This window comes from Morus notabilis, unplaced genomic scaffold (genome assembly GCF_000414095.1).
Source record: "Morus notabilis unplaced genomic scaffold, ASM41409v2 Scaffold137, whole genome shotgun sequence".
NCBI classification, from domain to species: domain Eukaryota; kingdom Viridiplantae; phylum Streptophyta; class Magnoliopsida; order Rosales; family Moraceae; genus Morus; species Morus notabilis.
In genome coordinates, this window is record NW_010358172.1 from 416029 (window position 1) to 434680 (window position 18652).

At 33.7% G+C, this 18652-nt stretch overlaps 1 protein-coding gene across 1 annotated transcript; it reads right to left on the reverse strand.

Annotated features, from left to right (window-relative positions):
• Positions 1 to 1521: 1521 nt before the first annotated feature.
• LOC21407731 lies at positions 1522 to 6592 on the reverse strand. The gene is made up of 7 exons (XM_024161597.1): positions 5662 to 6592; positions 3762 to 3892; positions 3382 to 3499; positions 3063 to 3173; positions 2832 to 2947; positions 2552 to 2706; positions 1522 to 2441 (listed from the first exon to the last, which is right to left on the reverse strand). Exons 1-7 carry the CDS (start codon positions 6209 to 6211, stop codon positions 1952 to 1954), a joined length of 1671 nt encoding a protein of 556 aa, XP_024017365.1. The 5' UTR covers positions 6212 to 6592; the 3' UTR covers positions 1522 to 1951.
• Positions 6593 to 18652: the final 12060 nt, after the last annotated feature.

An 18652-nucleotide genomic window follows, 5' to 3' on the forward strand; every position in this document is an offset into this window, starting at 1 on the left:
ACCCCAAAGAATCCTAATCATATATGGTCAGTAATGCGCCCGTGTAATTCGTTTAAAGGAATTACTTCAGAAGATATTGATATTTATACTATAGATTCAAGGATAAACAAAAACGTTCAGAAACATCTTATGATGATTGACAGATGAGAGAATCCAAGAACCAACTTTTGACATCAAATCTTCGTTGCGAAAATCCATGCAGCTAGCTCCCGAAGAAACAAAAGCCTGAATGAATACGTATCCCAGGAGATAGACCCCACTTTTGATTGCTTTTCTAGTGGTCTTGAAAACACCAATTATATGACATGACTAAAGTGAAGCAAGGACTACAAACTTAGAGAAGAAAAGTTGCTTGGAAGACAGGGAACTCTAAGAAACGTGACATTTGATCTAGTTGTTATTCAGTTTTCAAGGAAAGAAGGTTGTTATTCTGTTTCAAGAAAAAACTTGATAGACTTCAGTGTGCTAGTTATTTGGACAGGTGGTATTGTTTGTAATATCAGTCAAATTTCTCCACATATGAATGTCTGTACTTTAGAGTTTTCTGAGGCTGTTCTTCATCTTCTTCATTTTTTTTTTGGACACACAAGACGAAGAACAGTCAAAGGGTTACCAAAGTTTCGTGTCAATTTTTTTCTTTTGACTAGGATTATATTATTTGCAACCGTTGATAATTCAGTACTTGCAAGTTTCAACCTGTGGTGGGGTAAGTTTTCATGCTTGGAATTGAGATCATTTCAGTTGAATTAAAACTTCAACTACCCAAAAGCATGATTCCAATGTTTGTCAAAGGTTTCGTAATTATTCAAAGATATATTTCCGTTTGATGGCCTTCTTCAAGGAATATAGATGTATCCAAGTGTAGAAGAAAATTCTCAAAGAGGATAAATTATCCCTGTCCTTCTATGCATATTAATAATTCATTACTTGCAAGTTTCAGTATGTGATAGTCTTGGTTTTCTTAGATTGTTGTCCAATTATTTCATCATTTTGTTTAGAATAAAACCTGAACAACTCAATACCATAATACCATTCTTTACTACAGCATTCAGAATTTTATTCAATAATCAATGTTTTTGTCTCTGTTTCATAGTCTTCTTGTAAAAATGTAAATACATCCAAATGTAGAGCATAGCATTGTCATGCAGATTAATTGTCCTTTGTTTTTTTTTTTTTTTTTTTGGGTGCATTATTTCAAAATCAAGATAGGCATGTAACAGATAACTCTGATGCATATTAAATGCGAAGAGAACAAAATATCCTAGACCTGCCTTTCGTCATTGATACCGCCGTTGTCCATTGATTCGAGTGTTTTCTGATTTGTAGATCACATTCATGAATGTCTGCAATCAATTTACAGCAAGCACTTTCTACCCACTTAACATTTTCTCTCACTACAATGTAAATACAATATGAAAAAGATTAGATTCTCACAACAAGCCTGATTTCCTTTTCGTTGATGTGTTTTGCTCTTACGATACAGAAAAGTACATCTAGAATTCAAATCAGTTGAGGGTGTGGCCGATTTACTAATGAATATTCAGATACGCTGGGCAAAACTAGGAAAATTATCATGTCCAGGAAAAAAGAAAAAAGAAAAAAAAACTGTCTTATGGAAAAAGATTAATATGAAACCAAAGACAAAATTCTTCCCTACTACAATTGAGCTATATAATTTACATTTCCCAAACTTGAAGCTCAAGAGTCGACAACTTTCGAAGCCCTACAGTGATAGACATCCAACAAAAGGTGTAATGACCATCACTAGAACTAAACTTGCTTAAGGAGAAAAAAACAAACAAACAAGCAAAAAAAATAAACAAAAGGACTCTTAAATAGCACCTGGGCTCTCTTTGTTTGTACAACACTAACTCTTCGAGAATAAGTACTAAATGATGCCTCTGCTGATCACATAATTGTATTGGACCCAGGGCCGCCACCAACCGTTTCTTCACACCGACTTTCCATCGACATTATTGATTTTTTCGGAAGTAGTCGACTTATCATCCCCGTGAGCCTCGGGCGAGGATGGCAATGAAAGAAGTCGTCCTCTCTGTGCCCGTGGTGGAAGATGTTTTTGTGGTTTCCGTGAACCCATATTCCAAGGTAAGAAAACTCCAGTTCCATTTCCATTGCAAGGATTTTTGTGAGGACTCAACACCATTGGGCGCACCGGGGCCAGCATGACAACCGGAGCACGGAGGACTCCCCACTCGGGCATCAGATCCATGGAGGACTCGAAGCCAACACCATTTGGCATTCCATATGCGCTTGGTTGCCATACCGTCATGGCACTAGCCGAGGTAGGACTCGTTGGTGCTTGGCATTGGTTTGATTCTAGTCGAACTTTGAAGAACGAAATGCTGACCCTTTTGTTAGGAGACGCACACATGACATGCCTAGCAATGTCACAGCTGTGACCCCTCATGACTAAAAGGGACCTGTAAAAAATCATGAGAAGTTGGTTATGCAACAAAGAATTTCTGAAATAAGAATCAGATTTTGGAAAAGACAAATGTTGTTAGAACTTTAAAAAAATTGGAGAGCATACCCCCCCTTAAGTGAGAGCATAAGAGGGCCCTTGTAGTTTCCATCATTATCACTCACAAGGCTACGCCCAATAGCCATAGTTGATTCAGAGAGGAGCAAAGTAGAGATGGGTTGCTCCAAATGGGGTGGTTTTTGGAATGGATGCGAATGTTCATCCTTAAAAAAAAAAATGAAAACAACAAAAGTAATTTCACTTTCATTTCTGTACAACAGTACAAATTAATGAAAAAGCTAAAAGATCAGATCAGTGAACATTGACACAAACCAAAAATGTAGAATACCTCATCGAAAAAGTTGATGATGCAACCATTCGGCCTTTTGTACTCCGGAATGAGTTTCCACAATATAAGGTGGTTAATGACATTTTCAAGAAGGGCTGGAATTGGTTCTATGTTGCCTACAAATACACAAGTCAAATAAAAAAGTGGCTACTACATTGCTAAAACAAAAGAATTTCCAATATGAAAAAGTCCTCTTGATCTTATCTCTAGATATTAGAAAATGAGTCTTACTTGTTTGATTGTCACCTTCCTCTTTAATCTGTCCAAAAATTGGAATCCCAAACTGAAGCAGCTCTCTCTTGTTTCCCTTCATCTGCTGATTGAATAATATAAACGTATCCCCTGTATTTGTTCAATTATGTTTGATTAGATAGTGATTAAAAAAAAAAAAAAAAACTAGCAACTTGCACTTACAAGGCATAAAATTGGTAAAACAATTTAAGATTTCATGATGTTACATTATGCAATGCAGCATATGGAAGCTGTACTTTGATAAACAAAACAAAAACAAAAAAGAAGAAAAAAATTTACATGTAGCCAACAAATTCACCTGACAATTCTCCATTCTGGCCAGCAGTTCTGAATTCATTAACGAAGTCAATCAATTTGCAAAGCTCCGACTCCGTGAAGATATTCTCAAACAACTTCATTCCTTTCACAACATTCACCTGAAAAAAAAAAAAAAAACGAAGTGTCAATAACAAGTACTCAAGTAGCGTGAGCCCGTTTAGTTCGCTAATTCGAGTTAAGATTAGATTTTACGTGATAGTTTTTTACTATAGTAAAAAAGTTAAATGTGATTGTTTCTGAAAATTTTTTACTGTAGCAAAATTCGAATTGGTGAAGTGAACAGAACCTCATTTCTTCCACGCGCCATATAAAATTAATTTAAATGACAAAAAAAAATAAAAAATAAAATAAAAAACTCGCCATATGCCCTTTGACGTTCTCTTTTGTTGAGAAGCCTTTCGTCAGTTTGATCAGGTCCGGACGTGCCTCGCACTCTTTATGATTGGAGCATATCTCATCATTTTCCGATTTAGCCTGCACTTCCTGAGAACCTGCCCACCAAACAAACCAAAAAAAAACAAAAAACAAAACAAAACAAAAATAACTGTCAATTGATTAATTTAATTATGCATTTGATTAATTTTGATGTGTCAAATTCACAACATTGAAATTCAAGCATTGGGAATTCCTATTTTATATATATTTTTTTAACTTCTTGTTTCGAAATGTAAGTCCACTAGTGTGGGGACAAGCAGGAAGCATGTGTGGTGTCCATCTTCAACAAAGCAAAGCTGTCACTGCCCACTGACCACCACCACACGGGAAAAAACCCAAACTGCCCGACCGAAAAGGAACGACGCCAAAACCGAAAAAACAAACAAAAGCCCATTTCTCTACCCAACTGCGTACAATCTCATCATCTGTGTTTAGTATAAAAAATATACGTAAATTTAAAATAATTTTAAATATAATTTTAAATTTATAAATTAAATGTTCATTAAAATAATTTATTTAAAATACAAAAAAATAAAAAAATAAATAAGTATCTCATACCACATGTCTAATTGTTAAATCAAATCATACATCCTATTCAAAGTAAAAATTTAAAGAACAAATAATTTATAATAGACAATTAGAAAACATAATTATGAGATGTTTAGTTGGAGGATTCAAATTAGAATTTGAATCATGATTCATAGTTCGTTACAGTGTTTTCTCTCACAAAAAATACACATAAATTAAAAATAATTTTAATTATATAATTCTAATACATGAATCAAACGTCTTCTAAGACTATTTGCTGTATTTTTCAGATGTATTGTAGAAATATCAAAATAATAATAATAAACCTTTTTTTTTTTGTCCATCTTCATTGGATCCCCCATCCACCAAAGGACTAGGGAGTTGACCCGGTAACTCGGTCACCGGGTCAGACGAGCCCGTTTCTCCTCCGGTCACAAATATTATTATATAATAAAAAATAAATATAAAGCTAAAAGCATTGTTATTAGCACCCTACGGCCTACAAAACGCCCCACGCCTGATCGAGCCCCATGTGACGTGGGTTGTTGATGGACGGCTCTGATTGAGCGCCGCCTATAAGGAAAGCGACTTGACGACTTAGCAAAGCATTGCATCATGCTGATGGCAATTGGGGTATTTGCTTCTCCCGAAACTAACTGTAATGCCGGCTGCAGCGAAGCCTTTCCTCCGCTTGCATCGAACTTTTCAAAGCCTCCTCTCATATCACTTTTTGAATCTCGGGAAAATATATAATATCAACTGAAAACTCATGGTTAAGATTTTTTTAATTAAGGAAAAAATACAGGTTATGATCTAATGTTGAATTCAAAGTGGAAGAAGATTGGAAAATGGGGAGTTGAATCTTGGATCTGGTATTTGAAAAGATATCTTCATTTACTGTTTATTGTTTGGGAGAACTAAAACAAAATTAATTTCTAACTGAAAATTCTCGGGAACCAAACAGAAAAAAGCTTTTAAACCAAACCAGAGTCTAAAGACCTTTGCTTTCCTTTCAATGTTTCTGAATCAGAACTGATAAATAAAAATTTAAGTAATTTTTCTGCTATAATCACATCACTTCACAGTTCACATTGATCATAGTCGGAAATTTACAAACTGCAGAGAAACATTCAATCAAACCAGAAGAGAAAAGAAAAAAGAAAATCGGAAACTTCCAAACTAATTACAGTCAACGATCCTATTCCCACAATTAAATTTCACCATATCAAGATCAGGCCTTTTTCAATCAAATTTCAGAATATCTTGAAAAAAAAAAAGAAATAAAATCCATACTTACCTGTATCAGTGATCTCACTGTTCAGCGAATCGTTTTCTTCCACAGCCTCCTCGTTATCTGGATATCCATTTTCATCACTTTCCACAACTTTCTCTTCCTCCAAACACAGATTCACTCCCTTGTTGCTCTTTTTCTCTGCTTCACCGGCGACCTTATAACCACCACACTTCTGTTCTACACGCTCCTCTTCCGACACCCTCGCCGGCGCAACACGACAAAGCTCCATAGTGACGTCAGCAATGGTGTGGTATTTCTGCATCTGGAGGACCGGAATCCAGTTCACCCTACGCCGGTGTATCGCCTCGAAGACGCCCTTGTAGATTTCATTGCCGCCGGGGAATTGCCTCAGGTGGCCGCAGAGAGCGTCAATGATCGCGTTGGAAGCCGCGAACTCTCCGCGATACCAAGCGAGCATCGCCTCCTTGGCGAAAGCATCCGGCATCACCGTCACCGGAGTCGGCATCGTCATCGGCACCGACACCATTGTCGCCGGCGATGGCCCCACCAAAGCAGCATGAGTAGCTCGATCGGTTGCTGCGGCCATCACCATGTATCAGATTGTATCGGGAAATATTGATTTTTTTTTCGGCTGAAAGTTCTTTCGGCAAATAGAAGAGAAAGAGAGAGAAATGAATGAAGGCTTTGGGTTTTCACATGGGAGGGGCTTTCTTGAGGCGGGGCTTATATATTCAGCGGCACGTCCGTACATTTTATGGGGTGCACTGTGGTGACGTGGCAATCTGAGGAGGAGGTCTACGTGGCAACAAGAAAGTGAAGGCCTTTTCTTTTCTCTTTTTTTCTTTTTTTTTTTCTCTGTTTTTTTTTTTTTTTTTTAAATCTCAAGTTAGTTCATAGTAGGAGTAGAAGGTGGTTGGTTAGACTTGGAAGAAGCGGAGGAGAAGGTGGCGAAGGCTGAAGGGGGATGGTCGGCGGAAATGACCGAAATAGTCTTGTCGTCAAACTTAGGAGTTTGGTCCAGTGTATTATAATAAATGATTGTTTTATCTGGCACGTGGAGAATTCTCCTGGCGGGCTTTTTCATGCAAAATGAGACAAAAAAAAAAAAAAAGTTAAGAAAAATCTTTTTTTAGTGATATATATATATATATATATATATATATTGCGGTTATTTTCTTGAGTTGGTACTACCCCGTGTCCCGTGATCTGGAGAGTGATTCAAAATGTTTAGGTCAATATTATGATAATTGGTAGTTTTACTAATTTTTTCATTTTTTTTTTGAAAAACCTTTTTTTTCATATTATTATATTATTATGTATGGTGTTACGAGTTTTACTTCAACTCTAGGGGAGAGTTTTTTCAATTAATGTATACATATGTCGAATTTATAAAGGTACATGTTTCACTGTCATGTCTTTAAAGAACAATGCATCAAAATTCATTGGGACTCGAGTATTGAAACCATATAAGTTATTAATTTATAGTTCAAAAGGAGTTGTGAATTGGAGATCACCTTATGGATTATGTTGTATTCGTCTAAAACATGTATATATGCTACAAATATAAACATCTACTGTATTATTGGACAGTTTACGTTAATTAAAATGTAAATGACTTTCCTATTTCCTTAATCCATTATTGAGTATTGTATATATGCATATATAGGGCCCGTTTAGTTCGCAGATTCGAGTTTTAAATTTGAATTGAGATGTGACTTTATGTGAAAGCTTATTACTGTAGTAAAAAAGTTAAATGTGACTGTTTCTGTGAGCTTTTTACTGTAACAAAACTCGAATTCTAAACTCGAATTGGTGAAATAAACGAGACCATAGTGTTGGAAACATGACTTGAAAACCCTTTTTTAAAATATCATTTTGATGCTTAATTTTGAGTAGGATTCACTTTGTGTTAGTGATATTTCAAAATTGTTTTTTTCTGCATTTTAAAATTGTTGAGAGATATAAAGAAAAAGACAAAAAAAACATAATAAAGTATACACTGTCGTATGATGGAAAATATCTTATTGAACAATTATGTAATAGAATATTACTTACATGATTGAAGATATATATAATTTTCCATTAAAGAACAATTGAGCAATAAAATATTTTTTATGACATATTTGTGTATTTGAGAAGTTATTGAAAGGGTTTTTTTTTTTTTTCCCAAGGAAGTAGTGCGAAAAAATCCCTTTAGAATACGAAGAAAAGGGAAATTAGGTAAAAAGAAAGGTATATTCGCAATTTTGACAAGACCAGATACGCAGGCAAATATTAGTGACATGGGATACCCAGATGACGCCATGTGGTGTGGGGTAACCAATAGAATAATATGCTATAATAAAAAAAATATTAAAGAGACGTTTAGTTTATGGATTAGAATTATAAAATTAGAATTATTTTTAATTTATGTGTATTTTTTGTGAGAAAAAATATTATAGCGAATCATGAACTATAATTCGAATCGGGGTACGAATCCCCCAACTAAACAACTCCTAAGTGTCCGTCTAATTTTTTAATTTAAAACTTTAATTTAAATTAAAATATAATTTTATTTGAAAATTTTTTATTATAAAAAAATTAGAGGTAATTATTTATAAAATTTTTTATTATAATAAATTTTAAATTCAAATGTTGAAATGTAGGCTTAAAAAAATAAGTGACTTCTTTGGCTTGCAGACGAGGAAGCCACTTGGCAGCGCACTATTGTTGGCTTGTAGACGAGGAAGCGAAACGTGTGTGGGTCCACCTGGCAGCGTGCTATTGTTGCCTTGCAGACGAGGAAGCGAAGCGTGTGTGGGTCCTACAAACTGAAAGGCCATATGGCAGACGTTGATTGGGTTGTCTTGCACTAAGCACCACCGATGTGCACTGCACACATGCGGAAGATACCACACCATACCCTCTTTAGTTCACTACCACTACCATTCTCAACGCCTACTCCTAGCCGGCTACTTTCCTTTTCGGCTCGGCTCGGCTCGACTCGGCTCATTTTTGCCTTTTTTTCTTTTTTGATAAATAATTAGAGAACCTTTTTTTTTTCCTTTAAAAGAAAAAAAAAAAAAAACTTTTTTAACCTTCCCATTAAAGAGGAAGTGTAAAAGGGCTTTGCTGTCAATCTAGTAGGCAATCTATTTAAAAATGTTCGATTCCTTTTGTTTTTGGCGCAAAAGTTGAAGAAGCTTCCTCAATAGCCAAAAACAAAAGTACAGATACTCCTTGGGTGTGATAACTATGTTTTAGTATTGGAAGCTTAAACTTTAAGATATATGATTATTTTTCGTGAATTAACGTAAAATGATATATATATATATATATATGTGTGTGTGTAGTGTACTTTTGATTCATTATTCGTATCCAAAGTGACCCCTGGCATTTATGTTCTTTCCTATTCAATTGAAACCAACGATTTACTTTAAAATATTTTATCATGATAAGGCTGTTTTGGATTCTTTTAATTAATTTTAAATTGGAACATGAAAGTGAAATACATAGGGATGATATTTCTGATTTTAATAGCGTTTTAATTGTAAAATACACTTTTATGATGCAAAAAAAAAAAAAACACTTCTTTTAAAAAAAAATGGAAAATAAGAAATCAGTAACGTTTTGTTTGGTAGGCGGGAGAGATGAATGAAAGAAGAAGGTTGAAGAGAGAAGTGGAAAGATGTGGTCTCATTCATAGCCTACAAAATTAGATCTTTCTATCAAGAGAAGAATTCAAACAATCTATCATTTTTAAGTTTTAAAAAGACTATTTTACCGTTTAAATAAATTATTAACAAATAATTTAAATAGAACAATAATAATTTAATAAAAATTATCATTTATTTTTTTAAATCTCGTTCTATCATACTAAACATCATGAAGAATTATTATGGGCGCGTTTGGAACTCGTTCTAAAATGATTTTATTTTTTGTATGAAAATGAAAATGAAAACGTTTTCAATTTTAGACATAAATTATTTTTAAAAATGTAATTTATAGTTTTATCAAGAGATTGTTTTCAGTATAAAAAACTCATTAATGTCTCTCTCTCTCTCTTTATACTCGAGAGAAGAAAAAACGAAAAATAAAAAATAAAAAATGACTAAAAGTCAGTATTTATTTCTCTTTCATTTTACACTAAACTAAAAAATCGTTTTCATTTCTGTTTTTTATATTTATTACGTCAAACGCCGTTTAAAAAACGTTTTTATTTTTTCTTTCTCAAAAAATATAAAAAATAAAAACGAAATCAATTCTAAACACAACCTATAATTTTCTCCGCCATTTTCTACTCTTCGTCTCTCCGTTCTTACTACTCCCCGCCCCTTCAATCACAGAGTGTAAAATTTGCTTCCCATTCGATTCGCTAATTCGAGTTGATATGTGATATTGTGTGAAAATTTTTTACTGTAGCAAACAAATTATACATGACTATTTATGAGAACTTTTTACTGTAACAAAACTCAAATTTTAAACTCGAATAAGAGAAGAGGTACGTAAAAGAATCAACCTTTTTTAGTGGGCTACGTAACCTGTCCTTTTCTTTTTCCTAAATACGTGACCCTTCCTTGCATTAACTTTTCCCAAGCTTTCAAAAAAAAAAAGGAGTTTTTTTTTCTAAGGTTCTCTTAGAGACAAGGAAAATCACAAGAAAGCAAAAAACAACCAATATGTGGCTTAATTTGAGAGCAAGCCAAGCTGAGATTAAAAATTTTAAAAAAATACAAAATAAAAAAAAAAGGACCCATAAAAAAAGGGGTCCGATTCCATTGCCCTTTTTTTTAGCTCAAAGTCAAGGTGGCAAATGAGAGGTCCGTGTTAAAAGATGAGTCTCCAAAGCCCCAAAAAGTGTGCCAATTGGATGGAGACCGTCCATGACTTGTACCCACCAACGCAACAACACCCATAAAAAACAGCCTCGTAGAGAGTCAAATTCCATTTCAAAGCTAAATTTCCCGTGTTAAGCCACCAATTAAAACTTTACGTGTTTGTACACCAATCCGCATCAAAGATGACCACAAAAAATGAAATTGGCATATTCTTATTAGGAATCCATTTTTGATGCCCTTGAAGGATGAGAATTTTGGGGTGCATTATTTGTGCTAATGATCTCCTTCAATTATTGTAAATGCTGAGAAATTTGGACCAATCCACTCTTTTATTATGCCTTTCAAGTTCCATCTTCAAGATGATACGGATATGAAAGCATAAAAGGAAAAATTATCCCAAAATACGAATATTGTTATTTCGCCAAAAAAAATGTACATCTAATTAGGAAGGTACTTTAAAAATATTAGAAACCGAACCGATAAGATGCTCATCTCTTTTCATCCAAAGGAAAAGAAAACTCTTTTCTTTGTTCCTCTCTCTCTCTCTCTCTCTCTCTCTCTCTCTCTCTCTCTCTCTCTCTCTCTCTCTCTCTCTCTCTCTCTCTCTCTCTCTCTCTCTCTCTCTCTCCTTGGCCAACTTTATGTGAATTTTGGACGGTAGATAACCACGAGACAACTCAGACACCGAACACTATGGAGTATGGACCATCCAAAAATAGCAAGTTAGTTGTTCCCTTGGCCCCATTCATGGCAGAGCATTAAATTTTCCCGCCTTAAACGTGCCACGTGGATTCATCACAGCCGGCCGTTGAGTAGGGGAAAAGAAGAAAGAAACAATGATGGAAAAAATAGATTCTTTTTGGTATTTGGTCAGGTTAGATGTAAACTGATTAATAGTGAGGTTCTTGAATTGGTAATGTAACAATCCATGTTTTGATTCGATATTCAGACTACGAGGATGTTGGTTTTCTTTGGTTTTTCTTTCTTTCTTTTTTTTTTTTTAGTTAAAAAAAGTTATGGTCCTTTTTTTCTTTTTTTGGTGTGTGACTTTTATGCTATGTTTGGTAAGAAAGAAAGAAAATAAGATAGAAAGAAAATATAGAAGTGATGAAAAATAACAATGATAAAAAAGAAAATTGATTTTCTTTTATGTTATTTGGTATGAGAAGATTGAAAGAAAATGAGCTTACATTCACTTGTTTGATATTGGAAGTTAAATTGGGAGGAAAAAAAAAATCTTACTCGTAAATTACTTTTATACCCTTAAATTTTTTGCGTAGATGTTGATGGAAAAAATGGTAGTTTAGTAACTTTGCTCACTTTAATGAGTTGTCTCAATTTTTCATTCCATTTTCTGCCCACTTGTGGAAAGAAAAAAAATAGTAGGGCCCATATATATTATTTTCCACTCTATTTTCTCTTCATTTCTCTTTTCTCTCCTACCAAACAACCTACATTTTCATTTTTCCTCCCAAAATCTCTCCACCTTCTTTCTTCCTTCTACTTTTCTTTCCTACCAAACATACTCTTATTAGAGTAGAAATGCGTTCTATACCGGCCTTTAGTGGACAAGAAGAGAGCATGTTATGGGCTGTTGGATTGCAAATCAAAGTTAGCACTTGTGAATGTTTTTTTCTACGTTTTTTTCTACGTCGGACCAATGTTTTTTTTCTACGTCGGACCACTCTTAATAGAGAAATTCAAACTCTTCAATTAATACTCTCTCTCTCTCTCTCTCTCTCTCTCTCTCTCTCTCTCAAGCATTATAGCCTTAAAGTTTCCTCTATTAACGTCACAAGAAATAGACTTTCCATTGGCACATTTAATAGGTAATTGCTCATTTTTTCCTTTCTTTAGAAAATGGGATAGGGGGATCTCTGAAAGCAACATGATTTGCAATAAATATTAGTTTCTAACACGACAAAGCTTGCCCATTAATTTAAAACAAAAAAATAGTTTGTTACATCAAAAACTATCAGCCTCCGAACACTTATTTACTTTTTTATATGATCACACTTTGTCTGTTACTGTTTGTGCTAAATCTGTCAGTAGATTGCACACTTAAAAAAGGGTGCCGTTTACTAAACCACCTCCCGATCTCAATTATTATTTCTTATTGTGATGAATTTATCAAAGTCAATTCCCTAATAAATGCAAGATCGATATCTTTAGGTGAACCCTATATATATATATATATATATATATAAATATATAGTTTTTAGGCATCCACATTGATTTATAATTAAAGCCTTCTAATTTAAACTGTCGTTTCATTTACAGCAGAGCCTGCATGCGTGAAACAAACACGCATTAATTTCATATTATTTTTTGGACGGCTTGACCTACGTTATTCTAAATATGTAATTCTAAATATGTAATATATTACTTGTTGAATTATAGCCATAATATTAATTAGTGATGGTATATGTAACAGATCATAGTCTAAACTTGTACATTTATATGTACACATTCCATCCAAGAGAAAGCTATTTTTAAACTCTATATATTTTCAGAGTAAATCCAAAGTCCACCATGAGATTTTTATTTTACTTGTAATTAAATATTGTATGCGCTTTCCGTTACCATGCAAATCCTAGTGGCCTATATGTATATGTATATATATATATATATAAATTTCAGTTTAGTAGTGACCACATCATCACATCACGGGAAAGAATATGGGGAATCAAAAAGAGAACTATGACATAAGAAACCGGTGCTTGACATGGATGTGTATCATATTTATGTAAGAAGAAATTTGTTGCATTTTTTTTTTTTTTATATCCCGAGACAAGTATTGGATTAGACAATGGAAGTATGGAACTGCTTTAATCTATTTTATTTTTTCGTGAAAGGGACAATTTTCTATTCTTTTCAGTAATATATATTTTTTTTTCTAGAACTTCCACACGGAACCGTTTAATTTTAAAATCTTTGTTGGCATGCTCCCCAGCATCATCCCGTTTACTTTTTTTTTTTTTTTGTCCCTATACATTTTAATATTTCAGGTGTGCTTGAGACTGAAGCTCTGATGATTTTTAATTTACTAATTCAATATTTCAATTTAACAATGATGTTTATATCACAAGATCATTAGTAATATTAGGACATAATACATTTAACATTTTTTTTTTTTTGCTCCTTGAAAGCCCCAAAGGTTTATTATTGTCTTTTCCTTAGCGACATTTATTATTTTGTTATTATTTTTCCTTTTTCTAACCATATAGATAAATAATATACGGAAAATTATAGGAAATAGGGCAAGATTTAAAAGTTATGGAACTAAATAGTCAATTTACCAGCTTATAGAAATTAATAGGCCATTTTATGTTTTTAATTTATCATTTTTTTAATGTATCCTTTTCTTCTACTTTTAATTTTGTAAATCTTGGGTTTACCATCACAATTTACAGCCTTTTCATTATAAGGTTCTAAGTGAAGTTATCTTGATAAATCCTAGATTTACCATGTAAATCATGAGTTTACCATTAAAGTTGATAACCTTTTTCTTATAAGGTTCCAAGTAAAGTTATATTGGTAAATCATGAGTTTACCATTAAAGTTGATAACCTTTTCCTTATAAGGTTCCAATTAAAGTTATCTTAGTGAATCCTAGATTTACCACAGTTTATCATTAAAGTTGATAATCTTTTTCTTTTAAGGTTCTAAGTGAAGTTATCTTGGTAAATTCTGAATTTACCATGTAAATACTGGGTTTACTATTAAAGTTGATAACATTTTCCTTGTAAGGTTCCAAGTGAAGTTATTTTGGTAAATCATGAATTTACCACGTATATCATGAGTTTACCATTAAAGTTGATAACCTTTTCCTTATAAAGTTCCAAGTGAAGTTACCTTGGTAAATCCTAGATTTACCACGTAAATTTTGGGTTTACCATTAAAGCTAACAACCTTTTCATTATAAGGTTTCAAGTGAATTTATCTTGGTAAATCCTAACACTACAACAAAAAAGGCCATTTACGACGACATTTTTTGCGACGACATTTTTCGTCGCAAATAATAAAATATTTGCGATGACATGTCGTCGCAATTACTCCCCATTTAAAAAAATAACCATGTCGTCGCTAATAACCTAAATGTCGTCGCAAATAATTTTAGAGCGTAAATTTTAATGGCGCGGATTTTTACCGCCAAGGTAATTCATTATTTGCGACGATAAATAATTTTATCTTATTTGCGACGACTTTTTCTCTTTGTCATCGCAAATAATCTTTTCAAGATTTCACCAAAAACCAAGTGCGGGAATTAATGATTATTTGCGACGACATTTTCCATTTATTTGCGACGACAAAGTCGTCGCAAATAATTTTATCTTATTTGCGATGACTTTTTCTCTTTGTCGTCGCAAATAATCTTTTTAAGATTTCACCAAAAAACTAAACGCGGGAATTAATGATTATTTGCGATGACATTTTCTATTTATTTGCGACTACTTTGTCGTCGCAAATAATTTTATCTTATTTACGACGACTTTTTCTCTTTGTCGTCGCAAATAATCTTTTCAAGATTTCACCAAAAAACTAAACGCGGGAAAAATGATTATTTGCGACGACATTTTCCATTTATTTGTAATGACAAAGTCGTCGCAAATAATTTTATCTTATTTGCGACGACTTTTTCTCTTTGTCGTCACAAATAATCTTTTCAAGATTTCACCAAAAACCAAGCGCGGGAATTAATGATTATTTGCGACGACATTTAAACTTATTTGCGACGATAATGTCGTCGCAAATAAGTCTGATCTAATATACCATATCTTCTTCCTCTTCATTTTCTCTCGCCGCTTTCTATCTCTCTCCTGCTAAGTCTCTCTCTCTGCCTCTTCTTCCCCTCGCCGCCGCCGCTGCCCGTCGCCACCGGCCCCCTTCTCTCTCTTTTCTTCCCCTCTCCGACCGCCGCCGCCGCCCTGCCCCCGCCACTCCTCTCTCCTATTCTCTCTCTCTCTTCCTTTAGTGAGGTATCTCTCTGGTTTGTTTTTATTCCTATCGATTTTAAATATAATTTCTTTGTTGTTTCTAAAAATTATGGAAAATTTGTGCAGGAGCTGGGGCATCGTAGGGTGGCACTGGTGCGCGTGGGGGGGGCATTGGCGCGCGCGGCGCGGCAGGCATTTTTTAAAAATTATAAAAAAAAAAAAATTTCAGTTTTTTGCGACGACTTTTTTAGACTTGTCGTCGCTAAAAAATAAGAGTATTTGCGACGACAATTTGAAATATCGTCGCAAAAAATGATCATATGACGAGAATTTTGCAACGACGTATTAGCGACGCATGTCGTTGCAAATACAGAGTGTCGTCACAAATGTATTTGCGACGACACTATGTCGTTGCAAAAAATGTTTTTGCGACCAATTTTTTGCACCTACAACAAGTCGTCGCAAAAAAGTTTATTTGCGACGACATTCGGATTTTTGCGACGACTTTTTGTCGTCGCAAAAACCCCTTTTTCTTGTAGTGTAAATTTACCACATAAAATCCTAGATTTACCATCAAAATTGATAACCATTTCCTTATAAGGTTACACGTGAAGTTATCTTGGTAAATCCTAAATTTACCACGTAAATCCTGAGCATCACAATTTACAGCATTTTCATTATAAGGCTTTAAGTGAAGTTATGTTGGTAATTCCTGAATTTACCGCGTAAATTATGAGTTTGCCACATAAAGAGATCAGCGAAGAGAGAGAGACGAGTATGACAGAGAGTGGGATTTTGACTGAGCCATTCTCATCTAAGGGTATTTTTTAAAATTCATGTGGTTGTAAATCCAGATTTACCACAAATTGACCTGTTTACTAACTTTTCTGAAACTTTGGTGCGCGCGCTTGGGGCCACGGGTGCGCACGCAGGGGCTCATTGACGTGCGCGCGGGGGGCACTGGCGCGTGCGGGTGGGCAGGGGCGCATGCGCATTTTTAAAAATTAAAAAAAAAATTAATTTCGGTTTTTTGCGACGACTTTTTTAGACTTGTCGTCGCTAAAAAATAAGAGTATTTGCGACGACAATTTGAAATGTCATCGCAAAAAATGATCATATGACGAGAATTTTGCAACGACGTATTAGCGACGCCTGTCGTCGCAAATACAGAGTGTCGTCGCAAATGTATTTGCGACGACACTATGTCGTCGTAAAAAACGTTTTTGCGACCAATTTTTTGCGCCTACAAATTTGTGACGACTTGTCGTCGTAAAAAAGTTTATTTGCGACGACATTCGGGTTTTTGCGACGACTTTTTGTCGTCGCAAAAACCCCTTTTTCTTGTAGTGTAAATTTACCACGTAAAATCCTAGATTTACCATCAAAGTTGAAAACATTTCCTTATAAGGTTACACGTGAAGTTATCTTGGGAAATCTTAAATTTACTACGTAAATCCTGAGCATCACAATTTACAACATTTTCATTATAAGGCTTTAAGTGAAGTTATGTTGGTAATTCTTGAATTTACCGTGTAAATTATGAGTTTGCCACATAAAGAGATCATCGAAGAGAGAGAGACGAGTATGACAGAGAGTGGGATTTTGACTGAGCCATTCTCATCTAAGGGTATTTTTTAAAATTCATGTGGTTGTAAATCCAGATTTACCACAAATTGACCTGTTTACTAACTTTTCTGAAACTTTAACCTATTAATTTTAATTCCCCTTATATTGGCCTATTTCCCTCCTTCTCTCATAATTTAGTTTAATATGTTTTTTATTTGAGGCGTGCAATATCTCTTGGCAATTAGTTGTAGCGAAATATCAGAAATTATATTTTTCACGAGCTATGTAAAGTTGTAGGTCATGTTTATATATTCAGCAATAAAATAATGTCCTTTTCTTCGTTTTGGCCCTGCACTACTTTTTCCCTAATAATCATGTATTGGGATTGGACCAGTAAAATATTGTCCAAACTCCAGGAGAAAAATGGGTTACATTTTATTTTTTTAACAAAGTTTTTTATCTTTTCCTTTTTGAAAATTTTTCATGTGTTATTTTATTTCCCTTTTAGAAGCTCCTGTCCTTTTAGAAAAAATTTCATGTGTTATTTTATTCCCCCTTTTAGAAGTCAATTATGACAAAAAAAAAAAAAAAAACGTTATTAGTTAGGTATGAGTATTATATAAAAGGAGAATTTGGTTGCATGCTATGAAAAATATCCCGCGTATAGGTACGTCTAAATTATCAGATTTTACTTAAAATTCGTTAAAATATTATATATATATATATATTTTTTTAAAAAAATTTGACATGATTATAGTACAATCTATCGGTTCAAAATGTGAAAAACTATGGGCATTTTTCATACCCTACAACAACATTTTCTATTAAATTAGATATAATAGGTGCGTTTAGAATTCGTTCCAACATGATTTTATTTTTTGTATGAAATGAAAATGAAAACGTTTTTAATCTCACACAGAAATCATTTTTGAAAATGCGTTTGGTAATTTTATCAAGAGATTATTTTCAGTATAAAAAAAATCATTAATATCTCTCTCTCTTTCTCTCTACTCGAGAGAGGAGAAAACGAAAATAAAAAATAAAAAACGACTAAAAGTCGTTTTTCATTTCTCTCTCATTTTACACTAAACTAAAAAATTATTTTCATTTTCATTTTTTTATCTTTATTACGCCAAACGCCGTTTTAAAAACGTTTTTATTTTTTTTTCTCGAAAAACGTAAAAAATAAAAACGGGATCAATTCTAAACACGGCCAATATGTACTAACCACCATCAAGTTTTCTTTATTTAACTATATTTTAGTTTGGAATGTAAATTTATGTTGGTACGTCTACAGTCCAAAATTGTACCTCGTCTTTATAGTTTCTAATCCAATAATACGTGTGCATGCTGAGGCAAAAGAAGTTTCAGAGAAACTTCATAAATGAGCAGCTAAATGAAGAAGCAAAGTTGAACTCAAACCGTTAGCAAAAAGAGAATCAAAATGAAAAACGGCTCAAATCTATAATCTAGAATCGTAGAATTTTTATTTTATTTTTTTTTTTGAAATAAGAATCGTAGAGTTTGAAAAATTAGATAGATCACGTTGGTCAGAAATGTACTATGAATGAAAATAAGAAACGACAATATAGATATTTGAAGTGATCGCGGTTGAATGCAATAAATGGGTCAGATAAATGGAGGCTTTGAAGTTTCGAGAAGTCGTTTTGATAATGACACTTCAAAAAGACGACAAAACCATTTCCACTAATT